Here is a 20,801-nt window from a genome sequence, read left to right as displayed (position 1 = left end):
AGCTGACCTTCAAATATTATAATGAAGGTCTGAAAATGTCACACACTTCAGAGTGTCATATAAAACTGAACATAGCACTTTTCAAAGTATTTTGAATTTTTACCACAATAAAAGACTGTAGGCATGTTCTAGTCAAAGGTAAGGCCCCCCCACTCATTCCAGTGTGGGACAGTTCTCCTTTTGAAACCTATTGGGCTCAGAAGTCCCTAACTTACTTCAGACAAAATATGCAGATTGGATAATAAAGTAAATATGCATCTTGAAACCAATGAAGCTGAAACCAATGAACATTTGACATATATTAAGTACAGGAAAATAGAACAAAAGCAAAGAGATATCAGATTACTCTTGTGCTGGGGTGAGACAACCCTGAGTGCAGCTACTCTGGTCCAATAAATGCATTACACAGGCTCCAAATACATTAGCTAGGCCCTGTCAAAAAGCAGGCCACAAGTTGTTTAGGAAGGCTCGCTGTAGGGGCTTCTTTTTCTTGTTAATTAAAAGGCGGCTAATTTTAAAGAAAATATCCCTGTGGAGGTGCCTTCCCTTCGTTGTCATACCGGGAAAAACATCATTCCCAGTGCAACAACAAAGGCTCTGGAGTGCATGTGCGATTCACACAGGTGCATGTTAAGTACCACCTGAGCACACACACACCCCCGACACCACCTGTCCCCCAGTTTGGACCGCAGTGGACCTGGCAATCTTAATTCACCATGTATTCACATAGAAAAAAGACCATCAGAGTTGGACTTGATATTTTAGGAATCGCTGTGTGGTATTTTTATATATAAGATATGTAAGGAGAGCAAAAGATATTTGAACAATGTGAATGTAGGACCAGGATGAGTTAACTCCTCAAATCAGCAAATGAAAGAACTATAAGGATCTGATTACCCCAGTCCTTGGTAGCCTTATGGTGCATCCCAATACAGTGTTTTTAGTACATCTTACAAATGAGTGTAAGTGAAATAGAAGGAGACAGATGGTGAGTGCTGCTGTTGCTCCCAAGGGCTGGTCTTACTGATTCTGGGTCCCTGGGCCAAAAGCCCAGGATGGGGCCCCAGAATCACTGCTATCCCCCCGCCACCCCCACCCCCTTGGGCTAAGCAAGTATTAGCCCTTACCCCATACGAGGTAGGTGGGAACTGCCTCTAGAAGCTGACTGCCTGAGCCCTGGGCAGCATGAGCGTGAATGGCATCAACAAAGGAAGCATGCCCATTTGCTCCTTTTATCTCCTCTGCTGGGGTGGGGTAAGACCAGAGGTGGTCAGCCTCAAAAGAAGCTGCCCTAGTTGCCCATTGGCTAAGACTGCCCCTGGTTGCTCCTGGCCTCCTTGTGCACCTAAATATGTGAAAGATACAGACTTGGGAGCAAAACAACAGGCAATGGTAGGTCTGCTCTGTATGTCCTACTGTGGGTAGCTGACCTCCCAAGGCTTCAACAAAAAATGCCATGATGACACAACAGCAGTATTAAGAACAGGCGACCTTGTTAGGTTTTATGGTCAGCTGCTTAGCTGCCCAAATAACAATATTGTCTATAAATGCAAATGATTATTGAAGATTAATATTCTCAGTGAAAACAACTCTTACCCCCTTGTTCACATAACTGCTGGGCTAAGGCATCCTTGAATATAACTTGGCCCCTGTGAGTAGCTGTTGCCCTAGAAATATAAAAAGACAGTGGATAAACCAAAAATGCACATAATTAATGTATAGCACAAAATGGTCTCATTACAGAAAAAGTTAATTTGGGGGAAAGACAGCCTATATAAAGTGGATTCTGATGTCCATTTGTGTTGTGTAGGCTCCCTGTTTATTCATTTTGTGTGTGTGTGTGTGTAAAGTTCTGTTAAGCCATAACTGACTTATGGAGAACCCAGCAAGGGGCTTTCAGTGCAAGTAAGAGGCAGGGGCAGTTTGCCATTGCCTTCCTCTGCAGAGTCTTCCTTGGTGGCCTCCCATCCAAGTTCAGACCCTGCTGAGCTTCTGTGATCTGATGAGGTCAGGCTACACTGTGCTACCTTCCCTCCTATTCATTGCATAGCACCAGCAATCATCTGAAGAGGGACTGGTATGACTATCTAGTATTTAGCCAATGATGAGGCCAATTCTGCAGCACTCAGCAGCAGCTGGAAATATGGTTTTCAAAAAGTGCAGCAGCCAAACAGGGATACCAGCCCCAAGTTCTTCTGGCATCACAACTGAGCTCTAGACGACAGCGATCATCCCCCTGGAGGAAATGGCAGTTTTGAAGAGTAGACTGTTTGGCATCACATCCCCATTAAACTTCCTCTCCCCCCCAAATTCTAGCCTCCCCAGGCACTGCTCCCGAATCTTCAGGAGTTTCCCAAGCTAGAATTGGCAATCCTACAACAAGACTATAGAGAAGACCTGTTCTTCAGCATTTGCTGAAGTAGGGTAACCAACTCCAGCCTAGAAAATTCCCGAAGATTTGTACACAGCATCTGTGGAGAGGAGACTTTGGGGAGGGATTATACCTACAATCTACAGTATACCATGAAGCCTGCCCTCTGAAGCTGCCATTTTCAGGAGGGGCCCTGATGTCTGTAGGCTGGAAAGCAGTTGCAATTCTGGGAGAACTCTAGGACCTATATGGACACTGGAAAACCCCGTTTGCAGATATTTTTGAGTATCTAAGCAGATGATAGAGCAAGAATAATTTGACTCTGACCTTACACTTTTTAATGACCCCCCCCCCCACAACTCTTGAAAATGGGATGAACAGGTTTCTGTCCTTTGTATATGTAATATGTAATTTTTAATATATATAAAAAACATCTGCTATAAAGCATAATGGCTGACGCTTCCTACCAAGGACGAGACTACACGGTAAGCTGTGGCAGACTCTGAAACAGGGAAAGGCAAAAGGCAAATGGGGAAAGGCAAAAGGGAGCGAGAGGCAGAAGATGTGACCTCATCCCCAGCTCATAAACAGACCAAGCTGGATGATTTCTTCATTTCCAAAGACACTACACAGTCTGAGATCCCAACCTCAAACCAATTCGCCCCGCTGGCCGAGCAAGTCCAGCAAGAAATAGTGTTGAACAACACAGAGAAGGGGAAATAGAAGAGGGAGAACCTGCTACTACAAGGTTACAAGAAAGTGATTACGAAGCTAAAGGCAGTGCCGCTGCTGATACTTTAAAAAAACTTTCCTTCTTGACTGCTGAAATGGTCAGCTTTATACTAGATAAAATTCACTGTATAAATGCCAAGGTAGATAAATCGTTCTATCTCCTAACGAATAATAGTAACAACAACTGGGGTGCTCCCAGGAGTAATGAGTGTGAACGGACACTTAATGTATCTAATTCTTCCAACATACATATACAAACCCCAAACTATTGTGAAGAAGAAAATGAAAGTATAAATATGGAGCAACACTTTGAGGATAAGAGCCCAACATTCCAACTCAAACGACAGCCCTGCCAAGTCTGCCTCGTGGTAGGCAGATTCAGGGGACAGGTTCCAGCCTGGAAACTCAAACACCAGGCTCTAGTCTATACTACTTAAGTGCTCTCCTCAAGATGAGACCATCCTCTCTAGAGTTGATTCGTGTAGAGCCACTCTTTCATTTGAAGCAAACACAGAGCATCTTGCTTTCGTTTGAAAGCCCAAGGATTCCAACTCTACTGCTCTGCCGGAAATTTTACCTGCATACTAAAGGGATTTTTTCAGTCCATGTGTTTGACAATTTAATTTTATCTTCCTTACTGATGGGGAAAAAAGCAAACTTTTATTTAAAGAGCGCCCATCTGAAGACTGCCAATGGGAGATAACACAGAGGAATGACCTGCCCACTATTTCTGCCCGGGACTTAGAAAACTTTGCTCCAGAAAGCACAATTGAAGAGGACCTGCTAAATTCCTTTGTGGACCTCCCCTTGTGGAACAAACAAAAACCACCACTAGATTGGAACAACTGCAGCTCAAGCTTCTAAGAACTAATACTCACAACCTCAAGCAAGAGCCGATTCCCCCAGAAAGAATGAACCTCTGGTCCTATAATCCCAGCCAATTGTTCCTACCTTCACAGAATCATAGAGTTGGAAGGGGCCATACAGACCTTCTGGTCCAACCCCCTGCCCAGTGCAGGATCAGCCTAAAGCATCCCTGACAAATACTCATCCAGCCTCTTCTTGAAAACTGCCAGTGAGGGGGAGCTCACCACCTCCCTAGGCAGCTGATTCCACTTTTGAACTACTCTGACCGTGAGAAAGTTCTTCCTAATATCCAGCCGGTACCTTTGTGCGTGTAGTTTTAGCCCATTGCTTCGGGTCCTACCCTCTGCTGCCAACTGGAACAGCTCCTTGCCCTCCTCCAAATGACAGCCTTTCAAATATTTAAAGAGAGCAATCATGTCCCCCCTCAATCTCCTCTTCTCCAAACTAAACATTCCCAAGGCCCTCAGCCTTTCCTCGTAGGGCTCAGTCTTCAGACCCCTGATCATCCTCATTGCTCTCTTCTGCACCCTCTCAATTTTGTCCACATCCTTTTTGAAGTGAGGCCTCCAGAACTACACATAGTACTCCAGCTATGGCCTAACCAGGGCAGTATAGAGAGGGGCTATGACCTCCTGCGATTTCGACGCTATGGCTCCTTTGATACAACCCAGGATTGAATTGGCCTTTTTTGCCATCGCATCACACTGACTGCTCATATTTAGTTTACAGTCCACTCTTACCCCAAGATCTATTTTGCATACACTACTGCCCAAAAGTGTATCCCTCATCCAGTATTTGTGCTGCACATTTTTGTGGCCCAGATGTAATACTGTGCACTTATCTTGGTTGAATTGCATCCTGTTCACAACCTGTCATGTATGCCATCCTGCATATCTGCCACGTATGTATTCTGTGTTATGTGCTCATCCTCTGAAGGCATGGGAAGTTTCTTATTGATGCTAAGCCAGAGGGTTATTTTGCAAGTATTTACTTTCTCTTTCTTGGGAACTGAAATGATTTCATTCTTTGCTCTGTCTAGCCGAAACCTATTTTCTCCCCTTCAACTCCCCTGGCTCCTTCGCACCAGAACTTTAACAGTCACTGTCCTTTTTTTTTTTTTTTAAAGATTTTTATTTTTTTATTAACTACATTGACTAACAATACAAAGGGAGAGAAGGGGGGCAGGAGAAGGAAAGAAAAAAAACAGCAACATATAACAACACTACACTACACATAATGCTTTCCCTTCATACTGCCATTATTAAAAAATTAAAACTTTGTATGATATTGCTGGAGTGGCTGACCTTGCAAAATACAAATTACAATTCAAATTAAGTCTTCCTCCCCCCCCTGGGCCTCGGACGCAATTCTCTCTGAGCAGCTGCAGCCGCAGTGCTCCTTCCCTCCCCCCCCTTCAGACTTCGCCTTTTCTTCTTGCTTGGTGTCTTGCTGAAATTCTTGATTTTTGTCCTCAAAGTCCCTTAATTGATCTTCTGATGTTATTTTGTAAGCTTGATCTTTGTAACTGAACCAAATACCTTCCGGAAATAGCCATTTGTACTTTATTCCACATTCCCTCAGAAGAGCTGCGAGCTTTTTATACTTAAATCTTCTTTTCCGAACTAAAAATGGGACGTCCTTCAGTATCTTAACTTTATTACCCAGAAAATCCAGATCCGCATTATAGACAGTCACTGTCCTGAAGGCGGAAATCTTCCCTATCACTAACACTACCAACCCTATTTACGTCACTTCTGCCAATCTCGTTGTCTGAGCACCTTGAACTTTATGGATCTCTAATAAAGTTACTTCAACCAATACACCTGTGTGGTTGCCATGGAGAACTTGGGGGATCTACCTGCCAGGGACTGACACAACCATCCACTTCTCCAGAGTATTCAGGTCTTCAGAGTATTCTTGGGTGTTTGACACTCCTCTCAATTTGGTATCAAATTGAGAGGAGTCCTCCCCTCCCAGCTGAAGCCAGGGAAACCCTGAAAGGGGCTTTAAGCTTCAGCTGGGGATTCCCCTCTCCCAGCTGAAGCCTGGGGAAGCCCCAAACAGGCACTTTAAACTTCAGATGGGAGGCGGGGGATTCCCCTGCCTCCCAGCTGAAGCACAGGAAGCACCCACCCCCACTTATTTCACCCAATGGGAGGGGGAGGAGGGGTTTCCTGTCCTTTCCTTCCCCTCCCCCTCCCATGGGTGAAATAAACAGGGGGGAGTTTTGGAGAGCTCCGAATCTTCACAGAGCATACCAAAGCAGGCCGAGAAGCAATTTTCAAAGCAGTTTGCCACTTTGGAAATCGTTTATTTCCTACTCTTTTTCCTGCTTCAGAAATTCTGAAGAAGGAAAATCGAATCTTTCTGGTGTGCACACCCCTCGTCACCAATATGCAGATGATACCCATCTTTGTTTCTCCCTAACAGCTAAACTGGGGGGGAGGTGTCTGTGAAGTCCTGAATATATGTCTGGAGAAGGTAATGGGGTGGATAAGAGTCAATAAACTGAAGTGCAATCCAGATAAGACTGAAGTGCTGTTGGCCAATGGAGAGGCCGCTCAGGGTATTTTTCAGGTATATTTTCAGACTGAGAATATCCAGGTGCACATTGCAAGTCCTGATGCTACAGGGTAAAAAACCTTCTTGCTGTCGTAGCTACCTACTGTGTCAACATATGAAGTTCCTATTTCCTACCCAGGCATGCTGAGAGCTACCTAAAAAAGACTTAATCTACAGCCAATTGCACAGACATTCAAAGTAATAGTTCCCAGAGTTTAGACAGTGTTTTGGGTTGCCATAATACATGTTTTAGGCTGCCATAGCATTGCAAACTGGTGTGTGGAAAGGGAAGATGTAAGCAGAATAGGGATTAGTGGGTGGGCAGCCAGTGGGACAATCAGAACAGAAAATGGAATCAGAGCCAGGGGAGGTGATGACATGGGATTTTCCCTTCTACGCGAGTCCTTCTGGGTCTCAATAATATTAGTGAAAACAACCTGTTTATTGTATTTCTTAGTCCATCCTGTCAGAAAAGTAAAATACACAACAGTAAATTCAGCAACTGCTCCCTCTCTATTAACCTAACAGAAATGTATGCTGTACTAGAAATAACCAGTAGTTTCTATCAAGGCAGTCATCCGTGCTGAGTAGAAGTATACATGCAATTTACTTAGTATGAGAACCAACATTGTGTAGTGGTCAGAATAAGATAGAGCTGCCAGGTCCCCTGATAGGGGCAGGGGATCCCCTTCTCCCAGCCTCTGCCCCGCTGGCACTCACCTGGTCAGCGGAAGGGAGGGTAAAGGCCTAGTGAATGGTCCTGGGAGGCAAGAAACCCTCCCAGACCAGCACAGCAAGCATGCTTCCGCCAGCTGCGACATCATTTCCTTAAGTGATGTCATCATGCCTGACAGCGAGCATGCTCCAGTGCTTCACAGGTAAGTCTTCCTGGTAAGTGCCAGGTTCCCCCATCCCACCAGGAGCTCTAGAGTGAGACTGAAATATGGGAGACCCAGGTTCAAATCTTCACTCTGCCATTGAAGGTTGCTAGGTGACCTTGGGCCTGTTCCACACTCTCAGCCTAATCTCCTTCACAGGGTTGTTGTAAGGATACATGGGAGAAGGGAAGAGACATTTTGGGTCCCAGACAGAGAGAAAAGTGAGGTATAGTTGAAGCAAATAAATACATAGTTCCTTGAGTAGCTATAAATAAATTTAGTGTATTACATCACTATGTAACCCTTCCTGTAACCCTTCCTCTAGGTGCCTGCGGGTGACATGCATTTTCTCGTCCTGTACTTTTATCCTTACAACAATCCTTGGGGGAACAAAGCATGTGGACAGCAAGACCCATGATTATTCATGCCTAGAGGGGAGAGAGCAATGAGATGGAGAGATCCAGCAGGGCAATGGCTGGATTCAGGAGCAAGGACAAAGAGAGAAGGCATTTGTGATGGAATGGGCTTTTAAATGGAAAGGTATTAAGTGCAGCACCCAGAAAGGGAAAGGGTTAAAAAAAAACTGCCTGAAAGGAGAATGATTGACAGGCTGTTCCCTCTTCTCTGTGATTGGCTAGTGAGAAGGCAACAATTGGTGCTGATAGAACTGTTGAAGGTGTTGAAGTTTGGAGTCTGAGAGCTGGACTAGTAACCCTTTGTATGAGGAAAAAGGAAAAGCTTGCCCTAACGGAGACAGCTTTAGGTTTATGGAAACTTTTAGTTAAAGTTCTAAAGTACGGAATCCAGCACTAATTTATACAGACAAGATAGAACTGGGGGGAGGGGTGTTGTTGGCAGAGGAAGCCGGTAGTGAAAGGACACTCCAGCCTAGAGTTATGTCTAGGCTGGAATTATGTTATAATTCCTGTCGTGTCTGGAAAGGAGATTTTGGCTCTGAGGGAGACCCTAGGTCTGGTATGAAAGGAAAAAGCTGCTGTATTGAAGTCAGAACATGTAACCTGTAAAATGAAATCTATGAAGAAACCTTATTTAAAAAAACTAAGTCAGAAAGTATGAACATCTCTTTTTAAGATCTGTCACTACTGAAACTAAGCTTTAAGAAGATTATTATGCCGAATGCTTGGGAATATTTTGTTCTACAATCAAAGTTTACTTCAGCTTTACTTTCCCTGCCTACCTATATGCCCGCCCTGCTTGATTAATAAATCTGCTGTTTCCTTTTGAATTTTACTCAGCCTCTAGTGCCATTTCATTTGAAGAAGACAAACCTCTCTCTTTTAAGATCTGTCACTACTGAAACTAAGTTTTAAGAAGATTATTGTGCCTAATGCTTGGGAATATTTTGTTCTACTGTCATGTATGCCAATATTGCGCTCCGGGGGTTTTCCCAGTGCGTTGAAGGAAGCCGTAGTGATGCCTCTTCTGAAAAAACCATCCTTGGACCCCACTGACCAGTCCAGTTACCACCCAGTATCAAACCTCCCATTTCTGGGAAAGGTGATTGAGCGGGCAGTGGTAGAACAGCTGCAGGTACTCCTGGAAGAGACCTCTGTCCTGGACCCATACCAGTCTGGTTTCCATCCGGGCCATGGGACGGAGACAATGTTGGTTGCCCTCATGGACGACCTCCATAGGCACCTGGATCGTGGCGGGTCAGCACTGCTGATTTTGTTAGACCTTTCAGCGGCATTTGACATGGTCGATCATGAGTTGTTGGCCCACCGCCTTGCCAACGTGGGAATTCGAGGGACAGCTTTGCAGTGGCTTCTTTCTTTTCTCCACGGTCAGAGACAGAGGGTGGCGCTGGGGGAGAGGTTGTCCACACGCCAGCCTTTGGTGTGTGGTGTCCCTCAGGGGGCAATACTCTCTCCCCTGTTGTTCAATCTTTATATGCACCCCTCTCGCCCAGCTGGTGTGGAGGTTTGGACTGGGTTGTCATCAATATGCGGATGACACCTAGTTGTATCTGCTGATGGACGATCGACCTGACTCTGCCCCTGATGCCCTGTTGAGAGCTTTGGAGGCAGTGTCTGGATGGATGGCACAGAGCAGGCTGAAGTTGAATCCAGCGAAGACGGAGGTCCTGTACTTGGGCCGTGGGCTGTCGGAGGAGGGGATCCATCTCCCAGCCTTTGGGGGGGCACCACTTGTGCCCGTACCATCAGTCAGGAGTTTGGGCATGATCCTGGATTTTTCCTTATCTATGGAGGTCCAGATTGCAACAGTTGCCTGGGCTGCTTTTTTCCATCTTCGGCAGGCCAGGCAGCTAGCCCCCTATCTCTCAGCCCAGGACCTAACGACGGTGATCCATGCAACAGTCACCTCCATGTTGGATTACTGTACTCTACGCAAGGCTGCCCTTGGGTATGATCCGGAGACTACAGCGGGTCCACAATGCTGCTGCACATGTTTTGACAGGTGTTCCTTATAGGCCACATATTACACCAATTCTGCAGCAGCTTCACTGGCTCCCCGTGGAATTCTGGATTCAGTTCAAGGTGCTGGTTTTGACCTATAAAGCCCTAAATAGACTGGGACCAGCATACCTAAGGGACCACCTCTCCCCGTATGTGCCCCGGAGAATGCTCTGATCAGCTGGAAAACATCTGCTGGTGGTCCCTGGCCCCAAGGAGGCTCTGTTGGCCTCAACCAGGGCCAGGGTCTTTTCAGTCCTGGCCCCAACCTGGTGGAACTCTCTGTATGAGGACACACGGGCCCGTCAGGATCTTCTATCATTTCAGCAGGCCTGTAAGACGGAGATGTTCCACCAGGCTTATGGTTGAGGCCAGCATGAGATCCTCACTGAGCCTCCCACCAGCCTCCCACTAAGTGTGGGGTTATACAGTGTCCGCCGACTGTCCGTCCAACATATGGGTACAGCACAGGGCTATGTAGTGCCCATTCGTTAGCTGACCTACATATGGGTTGCAGTACATTATATGTCTGCTTCCCTCCCCCTGTATGCTGATGGGCAGGAATCTGGAATTGACCCCACCTTGGGACAGTTATTATGTTTGTTGATTTTATAATGAACTGTTGGTTTATGAATTGTTTTTAATATTTGTATTATGTATTATATTTTTATAACTGCTGTAACTCGCCCTGAGCCCGCTTGTGGGAAGGGCGGGTTAGAAATGTAATATGATTGTGTTCTGCATTCTATAATTGTCAATGCTGTATGATTCTGACCTAACTGCCAGGGACTGACATCTACGATCAAAGTTTACTTCAGCTTTACTTTCTCTGCCTATCTATATGCCAGCCCTACCTGATTAATAAATCTGCTGTTTCCTTTTGAACTTTACTCAGCCTCTAGTGCCATTTCATTTGAAGAAGACGTGGCTCTTGCTTCTCCCCTACCAAATATTAGGCCTTGGATATAAGCATAAATACATAAGCTTAAGGTCTGGGACAAAAAGACCTTTAAATAACAGCCAGAGACACACTACCAAAGGCTGCCCAGCCAAAGCAAGCAATCTTGACTGTTTTGGACGGAAAACCTGCCTCACAGTGGGGGAGTGAGTGGGGCTTACATCATAGCAATGCGGCAGGCAGAGAATAGGAGATTCAAGAAAGGAATTGGAAGTGAGGAGAAGGAGGGAAAAGCTAAGACAAAAGGGGGCGGCAGACCTTCAGGTGCCACAAGCAGGATGTTAAGGTGCAATGACAATCCAGCACCCAGATGTGTTGAGGCCTTGAAAAAAAGAGTGGCATTCACTCAACCCTACGCAGTAATGACAAATAGGCCAAGCAAACTCTTAATTCCATGTTAATGTCCAGTCAACCAGGAAATTATTGCAAATGTGTAAGCCATTCATAATAAGAAAAACATCTCGATTCTGTTAAGAGAGAGGTACAAATAAAGAGATTTTTTTTAAAAAGGACTTCTTTCATAGGTATAGTTCTTAATGAGGAAAAATATAAAATCAAACCACCTAATTCTAGAGACCTCAGGAACCTGAATCCTGTATTTGCTATGCACAGACTTCTGCACTAGGCTTCCCACACAGGGGCAAGGAGACCCTTCACCCCTTTGCTAGAGTAACGGAGGCTGGCCTTGTGCTGAATCAGCATGCCAATTCTCAAACAGAAGGTGATTCTTATGGCTTTTGTTTGCAGCTGGGGATGGCTGGATTGGTGCTGGCTGACCTTTTACTGTTCTTTCTGGATCCATGGAAGAACTGCAGCACGGCAGGGCTCTTTTGTTTGATATCTAGCTAGTGCTGTAGCAGTTTCTAAGGCTCTGTTGCACCACGTATGGCTCAGAGCAGCTCTCAGGCTGATCTAAACTGAGCCACTAGCTCTTTGGACTCCTTGTGCCAGAGTCAAGCGAGTAAACAGGGGGCTCACTAACCCACCTTCTCCATGTCCCCCAGCTATGTCAGACATCAGCCCAGCATGAAAGGTGATTCTCTGGACTAAGTTTTTCCAAGGATCTTAGCTTCAGTAAAATTACTGATAATTATTGGCACAAAGACAGCAGTTGCAGACCAAGAGATTAAGAAGAAACAGCTAACAATGTCTTCAGGCAATCATGTAAACAGCTATATGGGATTTATTTATGTGTACCCAACCAATAGAACAAAGACACTCACTGTTGCCTGAAATCTCTACCATAAAGAGTAATTCTCAAGGCTAGAACTCTAAAATAATATACAAATGCTGGTTCCGTCTTCAAGAACAAAGAATTATCACAGAGTAAACCCAACCCAGCCATCTGGAATGGGATCTAAAGATGAAAACCATAGCTAAGGCTACATGTTTGTCAGGGTAGTAATGGATTTTCCAATTTACACAAAATTACCCATGACTTTTCACAGCTGAGAGCATGGAAAACTGCCCAAGTATATGTGGGAGTGAGAGCAGTAGGAATGCTTATAATTTCATTAATTACGTTAAATTTTGTTAGGATGGCAGACTGCATAGATTTTGTGTATTTTACTTATATTGGAATGAAAGTCATGCAGGAGGCATACGTGCTCAACCTTTGCCTAATGCCCTTCAGGTGCAGAGGAAGGAAAGTAGTTATGATGAGGGGTGTGCACAAGGGAAAAAGCAAGCCAAACATACACACAGAACTTGCTGGTTCAGCTCGTTAAAGTGGCTTCCAGAAAGCTGAACCAAATCTGGGAAATGAGGCTGTAATGCCGCCCCCCCCCTGAAAAGTTTGTGTGTTTCGTTTCAGAACTTACCACGCAGCAGCCATGAAGACAAGCCAGGCAGTGGGGTGGGCCGTCTGGCAGTATTTTGTTTTCCTTAATGGCAAGCCTGTCCACACTCATTATGCAATCAATTGGCTCCGAAGGGGAGAGACTGAGCCCTTAGAATTAACTCCATTAGTGGGAAGAGGATGTGTGTGGCATGCATGAGTGCATTTTTTTCAGCATTTCCTGGGCAATGGCATTGGCATGAGCCTTGCCCCCATGAAAAGAAGAGTATGCATGCGCATGCGTGTCCAACACGAATGCAAGGAGATGAAACTCATGAAACAAAAAAATCCAAACAGGTCAGTCCTGAGCTGGCACCTCCCCAGCCAGAACTGATAATGAGATGCGATTGATCTGTAACAATCAGAACCAAAATGGGAACTTTCTAGATGTACACCCCTAGTTCTGACTAGGAAGTAGCAGTTCTTCCTTCTCAACTCATGGGCCTCCAAGTCTTCTGGATTAAAACAGTGATAATATACTCCAGGGGTGAATTGATGCTACAAAAGTACGTGCAACTATTTAAAATTGTTTGGGTGACTTTCCTCCTACAGTTTTTCATCAATTAACCATGAAAAGCCAATTGCACTAATTACATACATCTGAAACAGCAAAGAGAAATTATGCATGCAAGATACTATTACCCATGTGGGAACTTGGCTAGGATAATAATACTCTTTTACTCATTACTTATAATACTCTTTTACTCATTGCGTGGCCCAGAGATGGGGGGGGGGGACTGTGGATGAAGCTAAAGTAATTTTTAGTACTGGCAACCTTAGGAGATTTCTGAAAAATCAGAGAAATGGCATTATTTTTTAAACAATGAATGACAAACATTGCCTTTCTTTCCTTATTAGCTTTTGAATTTGAGTTCAGACCTTTTTGAAATGAGAAGCCTTTTTGAAATGTGTGTGTGTGTGTATGTATATATATATATATATAAAATATTGAAACTGCATGATTCAGTATGAACAGTCTGACAGAAGCTTAGCAGGGGTGTGCACCCCAAAAAATCCAAGGAATCTGGATCCAGGTTTCAGGAATCCTCCAAAAATCCAAGATTCCTGAAATCCGGGAAAGATTCTCTGATCCAACTAAGACACATCAGAGAATCCCAAGTTTATTCTGCCATTATTTTCTATGGGGAAAACTATTTGGGGCTATCAAGGAGTCTTAAGCAAACAGCACCAAATTTGCAGGGAACCTACTCCTCCTGACTGTTCTCTAAACACTCCCCTGGGTTTCAGGAAGATTGGACATTGAGGTCAAATTCTATGGGCCCCTGAAGAAAGTGCCCCTAGAAACTCTCAGTATCACTAACCCAAATGCAATCCAGAGAAAGTCCAACAGACCCAGACTGAAGTCCCCCCCAACCCAAATGCCCTTTGAACAAGCTGCCCAACTGCTTTCCATTGTTTCCTAGGGAGAAAACATTTCCAAGAAGGCTCTCAGACAGAAACACACAGGAGCAATACTTCCAGTGGCCAAAGACACACTCCCAAATGCAAGAGGAAGTTCAACAGAACCAAACTGAAGCAAAGGAATAGATGGAATTCTCCTCCCCCCCCCCCGCCCCACGGTGGGGCCACTGCTCACTCTACTATTGTTTTATTGTAATGCTTCCAGCAATACCAAGAGAGGTGTGACATCACTACCAGCTTTTCCCAAGAAGTGAAATCTTGCCATTGTCCAATGCCACCCCTATGTCCCCACCCCTCGACTCCCACCAGTTGCCACTGGCAACCCTACATTTTTACAGACAGATGTGGGGACTGGATTTGACCAAGATAAACATTGCAGAGAGGCAGGCTGAAGCTTCTCCTCCCTCTGTGTCATGCTCCTGAGCCAAACTGGGTGCTAAAGTACTTGAAAATGAATCAAGGGGACAACATCAGGCCAGAGAATCATGTCAAAATGGAGAATTCCACCCAAATCAAACTGAAGCAAGGGACTTGTTGCAACTTCGCTCAACTGAACCAGTGTCACTCAGAGAAGACAGACAGTCAAAGAGAGTTCCTGCATGGACTGCCCACTCTCTCCCCACTCCCTGCCTCCTTTCCCCTCCCTCCCACCTCTGCCCCTCCCTCCTCCCCATTCCCTCTTGGAAAAAAAGTGGGAGAAGCCCAGGAAAGAGCCAGCCAGAGGCTGAAGCTACATTTCCCAGATTTATCTGTATTAACCTGGATTTATCTGGGCTTCTGGATCCAGGTTCCCAGATCAGATCTCTGATTTGATTTGAGAGAGCTGGATTTAGCTGCATCAGCAAAAGCCCAGCTTTTTCCCAAATCCCAGATACGGATTTTACACCCCTAAAACTTAGTACATATCTGTTAACTTCACTGTACAACCCTGATTGACCAAGGAACAAAACCAAAAACAGGTCCATCACAGCAGATAGGAATGAATAGGTGGAGGTACTGGGAGAGCATCACACAAATGCCTCCTGGCCTCGTAATCAGCCCAGGATGCAGTCGGTAACGTGGCACTGGGGTTTGTTTGGGGTACCTTCAGTTCAAACCCATGCCTTCTTGTTCACTGTAAGGCTTCACAGGACAGCGGTTTTCAATTTGTGTTAGATGAACCCTTAGAAGCTTATCTTTTCTTCCTTAATGAGATTGGTTTAATTATTTTAAAGAAACTTTTCCATGTTGAAAGGTATACTAAGTAGCAGAAGAAAAACAGAAAAAGAGAACCTGAAATCCTAATACTGGATTCAAATAACCATTTATAAAGCAGTGAATAGCAACTCAGAAGTTTGTTTTTGTTTTTTTAATCAGATTAATAAAACAGATAAAACCAGAGAAACACTAATCCCTCCCCAGGGAGATTAATCTGTCTTCCTATATTGTTTCATTTGGTGTTCCCTCAGTAACTCTTATTAGCCTACCTCCCTGTTTGTGTGCTATGTGTTTATGTGTTTAAAGGTTGTATTTAACTGTTTTAAATATTATATATATGCATATTTTAAATACTGTTCTAATGTTTGAAATGTTGTAATGTTGAAATGTTTTAATGTTCAGTGCCTTGGGGGCCTATTTGGGTGGGAAAGCAGCATATAAATGTTTGAAATAAATAATCAACCATTAAAAGCCTCAGAGAATTTTTAAAAAGTTTTAACAGTTAGTGGCAACTCAGCCCAAATCTCCAGATGATTTCTCCCAGCAACTTTACATGAATATTGAAAAGCATGGGGGACAGGATGAAACTTTGAGGCACCCTATAAGATAAGAAGCCAAGGGGCAGAGAAACAGTCCCACAGCATCACGCTCTGAGACTTACACTCAAAGTAGAACTGGAACCACTGCAGAACAGTGCCGCTCGGCCCCAATCCTGAAAGGCCATCCAGAAGGATACCCGAATCGACTATATCAAAATCTGCTGAGAGGTCCAGGAGAATTAACTAGGTCACACTCCCCCATCTATCTCCCGGCACATGTCATCCACCAAGGTAACCAAGGCTGTTTCAGTCCCGTAACCAGGCGAGAAACTAAAAAATCCAAACTTACCATGTTCTAAGGTAGCTATAATATGTGTGAGCCAAACACACATTCTGTTTGGTTCATGTCAAGCAGCCACAAATGCCTGTGGAACCAGTCTGCATTGTGCTTTCCCAAAATTGTACATGTACAAGGCGCTGCTGACTCAAACTGATCAGCAGCCATTAGCACCACTAAGAACTACTTAGCCAAACACCGAAGGGCAGGATTTTAGGGAAACAAACCATTTACTGATGACTAATTTATGTGATTTGCAAGTGATCGATTTAAACAATTGCCTGCTGACCAGAGCAGTCATGCAGCAAGGACGGGGAGGTAGCAGATGTCAACTAGGCCGAGAACCTGCATGCCCAAAAAGCCAATTATGTGTTCTGTGGGAGGGTTAGTAAGGAACACCGTGAGACAACCTGCTGAACACCCACCATCAGATCAACAAACGCTTGAACCATCGAAAGATCATTCTTTGTTTGCAACTGCCGAACAGGACATGAGTGGAACCAGTAGGTTGCTTGAGCATTCCTAATGAAGGGTGAAAGAAAAGCCAACATGGAGGCTTGATGGCAGCACTTTTAATGATAATGCAGCCTAGAGCAGTGTTTTCCATCCTGTGAATCCAGGCCCGAAAGTGAGTTGCAAAGTCCATGAAAGCAGGTCCCAGGCTTGTGCAGTTTTATCAATTTGTGTGTGCTCCTTTTCTTTTAAAGTGGGTCGCCCTACCAATTGCCTGTGACTTGATGGCATTTTCTACCACCACCACACCAAATACATTTGGACTTCTGGGACACCATACCAAAAAAGGTTGGGAACCACTGACTTAGGAAAAGGGAGATTATGAGGCATCAAAAATCTGAAAATGCCATTTAACTAATAATTACTGTGCAATATAACATGCTGCGTGCTGATCCAATTTTTAAAAACTAGTTTCTTTCACTGTTGGCTCTGATACATTTACAAGGAGTTTGAAGATATGGAGAAGGGAAAAAGTAAACTATTCTCCCACTTAAAAAAAAAGAGCTTTAGTACCTTTATGCACAAACTGGCTATGTGTCAGGACTTGATCCAGGTAGTTCAAATTTGTTACCATTTTTCTACAAGATTAGCCTGCATACTATTGATCATAAGGCATATCTAGTAATGCCTCACAAACCTACAGGGAATTTACTTTTGTAAGAGTGGAATAATGCTAACGAAATATATGACACCCGAAAGTGAATTCATACATTTTTGGAATGGCAAAGGAACTATTTCCCCAAGGTAATATCTATAGCGGGGCGGGGTGGGGACGGCAGCTATGCAGCATTGCTGAATGGCGTCACTACTTCCCATGTCCACAGTGTCTCGAGGAGAAACTATTTCTCGACAGATATTACCAGAGCGTCATAGAAAAGCAGCTCTCATGCTTTTTCAGTAATATGTGGGTGCAGCCTATAATTGAGGAACTAGCTATCCATTACAGTACATGCAAAAATACCTCACCATTATTTTTAAGAAAGGCTGTTTTGAAACAGGTCATGTTGGAATGGAGAAAATGGTACGGAGAATGGAGAAATAGTAGAAGGTGTCTAACTTTTCCCTATTTACCACTGCTTTTCCATTCCAATTCACTGTTCTCCAAGACTGTTTCCACATGCGTGTTGTAAGGGTAAATACATGTGTTTTTCTGTGGGTGGGTGTGTAACTCAAGTGGTGGTCTAGAACAGTGAAGCAACAGGCAGGAAGAGTTAAGCATCCATTCCCACACAGTTGTTACACTCCAAATTTTCTTTCTTGAACTTGTTGACACTGTTACATGTTTAGGGTTCCCAGTCCCCTGGTGGGAGCAGGGCCCGGGAGCTCTGGAGTGTGCTCCCATGCACTTCAGGGTCTTTATTGTTGTGCTGGGAATGATGACATTCTCAATGCAACAATGAAGGCTCCAGAGTGCATGCAGTCTTTGCTCACGTGCACGGTAAGTATCACCCAAACATGCCCTTCCAGGACCACCACCCCCATCTCCCAGTTTGGACTCCAGGGGACCTGTTATGTTGTAGATCAAACAGCAGATCTCTGAACTGTTTCCTCCATTAGTCTATGGATAAACAGGTATGTGGAAAGGTGCTACAGTTTGAATATCTGTTTCCTCTTTGTTTATGGCTTCAAATTTATCACCCTTTTCACTGGAAGCTGAAGACTACAGTCTACGTTTACAAATCTTTGTATGTATCTTTAACAACTTCAACAAGCAAAATAGTTTCTAGCCTGGTTTTTAAAATTAAACAATATATTAAAAGTCGTATAGAAATGTTTAGCTGTTAACAGTCGCATGGAAAATATTGATTCCAAAACCTGTAAATAGGAAAATGAAAGTAATGATGGTTAACACCTGCTAGTTGGCTGCAGCATACATGTATTTCTCAACACCCATTCAAGATTCTTCCCACAAGGCAATCTGCTACATGGAAATAGCCCCTTTCCCTCTGCCATATTGTGCAGACGTCTGCAAAAGCACGGGGAAGAGCTATTCAGGATGAGAGGCATGGGTAGCTATTGTTCAAACCAGTCTGTCTCAGGAGGGAAAAAAGAATTTAGTTCACTTAGTGCTTTAAATTATCAAGATTGCGCTTCATTTTCCATGGGTAGTTCTTGCATCCCGTTAGCACAAAAGAAACACATCAAATTACGGAGAAAAATATGGCTTTCGAACAACAGGAAGCATTCCCCGGCTGATGTATACGGCACTGACTGCTGATTTTCATTTTAAATAGTCATATGCAGTATATCTGTCACTCAAAAATACTCAGAACTAACACCTTGCCCTAAAAGCAATTTTAAAAATACAAGCAGAAGTGCTAAAATAACCCCTCGTTGTCTAGAGTTGCAAGCCAATGGCTAGTACCTGGCTGAAAATGGGAGAATGGGGCCTGGAAGGTGCCAGCATTTTGTGTGGCATGGCGGCATTTCCGGGGGAAATCAGAAGTGGTATCATGTTGCTCTAGGAATCACCAAAAACTCTACTGCAAAATCAGGTTTTACCCAGAAGTGATGTTACAGTCACTATGCACAACATCAGCAATTTTTAAAAAAATTCTCCCACCACCTAAAGCAGCAGCAGCAGCAGGAAGATCGAGTTGCCACCAAGAGGTCTTCCACGGTCACTGTGTCTTTGTTCTAAGCAAGAGCCATTATATTCTCACTATCTTTTCCGCATGCACGAAACAGCACAAAGTATTTCTTCCATTTCAAAACCAAATTAAATGAAACCACATGAATCTTCTGTTGCGCATTCTTGCTCCATATCTAATTGTTGTACTGTTAAAAATTATATTAACATACATGTTGCTGCAGCTGTTGTGTTACTGTTTGTGCAAGTGGTAAGTATGTCTCCCGTTTTGCTCATACACTGTAGGATTCAGCCCATTATTTGGTTCTAATCAGCTTTGGATCAGAACACTCTTAGGAAGGAACTACACCTTATGACAATCACATTGTAGAGTTCCATCTAGGGGCACCCATCCACTAGGTGTCCTCAAGCAACAGTCCTTGATGTGAGAGACGGAAAGATGCCAACTGGGTGAGCTTCCCACCTGTGGCAACAGGATCTGTCCTGGTATGAGCCCCTCCCAGCCACAGTGGACAGAAAGGGGACAGCCTGCTCCCTCCTTCCCTCCCTCCTTCAGGGGTGGGGCCTGGCCTTCTTCCTTCTTCGCTTCACTTTGCCTGACCGGGGGCGGGTGGGTGGGGGGTCGAGGCAAGGAGAGGAGGTGGCAGCTTCCTGCCATGCCACTGGAGGATGAAAAATGTCAGCACCACTGCACCCTGCCACAGGGGACATGGATAGCGGGCCCTGGGGGGTGAGGAGGGTGGCCTGCAGCTTCTTGCTGTGGCCTGGCAGGAGTTAAGGAGGTGCCATTTTCCCACCTCCCTGCAGCACAGCAAAGAGGCCAAGCGCAGTCTTCCCAGCTCCTTAGCGTTCCCAAAATCCTTGGGCCACCCCTGGTTGCATCCCCTGCCTCGTTATGTTAAGTTTAACTTGAATGTCCTGCTGTTATTAAACTGAGTATTTCCTCACCATATTATGGAGGGGGAGGTGAACTCAACACAGAGCTAGCATTTTATGCAACAGAAGCATGTGACCTGAACATCATTCCTTGGCACCACTTTCATTTACACATTTCTTCATCTATTAGTCTACTAAATTTTTATCCCATCTTTTCTTCCAGCAGCTCAGTTCTCCCTTCTATTCTCGCACTGCTCTGAAGTAGGTCAGACTAAGAGAAAATGAGTGTCGTTGTCAGCCAGCAGGCTTTATCCTGCCACAAATGCACCCTTAAGGAGCTGCAGTTCCTCATGAGACAGCTGGATTTTGCATGCAGAGTGGTTTCCCCAGGGAGGGTCTTCTGCACCCACCTGGCCAGAGATATGGCAGGTGTCTTTGCCTCTCACCACCACATCTGTGTGATCAAGGATCTTCCTGGACTCCCACTGGCCTATCAAATCACCCATATTGTCTCATATTTTGCAGCAGCTCCCAGGCACCTGCTGTTTAGCTTTTGAGGCCCAGTCGTTTGGCACAGTCTTCATGCTCACCTTCTATGGGGCCTTCAGAGTAGGGGAGCTGGTCTCCAACTCCTGTTTGGACACCTCGGGGCATGCCCTAGGCTTCCAGGATGTGTCTGTATCAAGC

General features: G+C 44.7%; 1 protein-coding gene across 1 annotated transcript in view; it reads right to left on the bottom strand.

Moving 5' to 3' along the window:
* RELN (reelin) overlaps positions 1-20,801 on the bottom strand; it is a 534,786-nt gene that overhangs the window by 301,583 nt on the left and 212,402 nt on the right. The window contains exon 4 of the mRNA XM_054988081.1: positions 1,597-1,667. Coding sequence (XP_054844056.1) covers positions 1,597-1,667 — 71 coding nt within the window. The remainder of the gene's footprint in view (positions 1-1,596; positions 1,668-20,801) is intronic.

Source organism: Eublepharis macularius, chromosome 9, assembly GCF_028583425.1.
Source record: "Eublepharis macularius isolate TG4126 chromosome 9, MPM_Emac_v1.0, whole genome shotgun sequence".
NCBI classification, from domain to species: Eukaryota; Metazoa; Chordata; class Lepidosauria; order Squamata; family Eublepharidae; genus Eublepharis; species Eublepharis macularius.
This window is presented reverse-complemented; position numbering and strand designations above follow the sequence as displayed.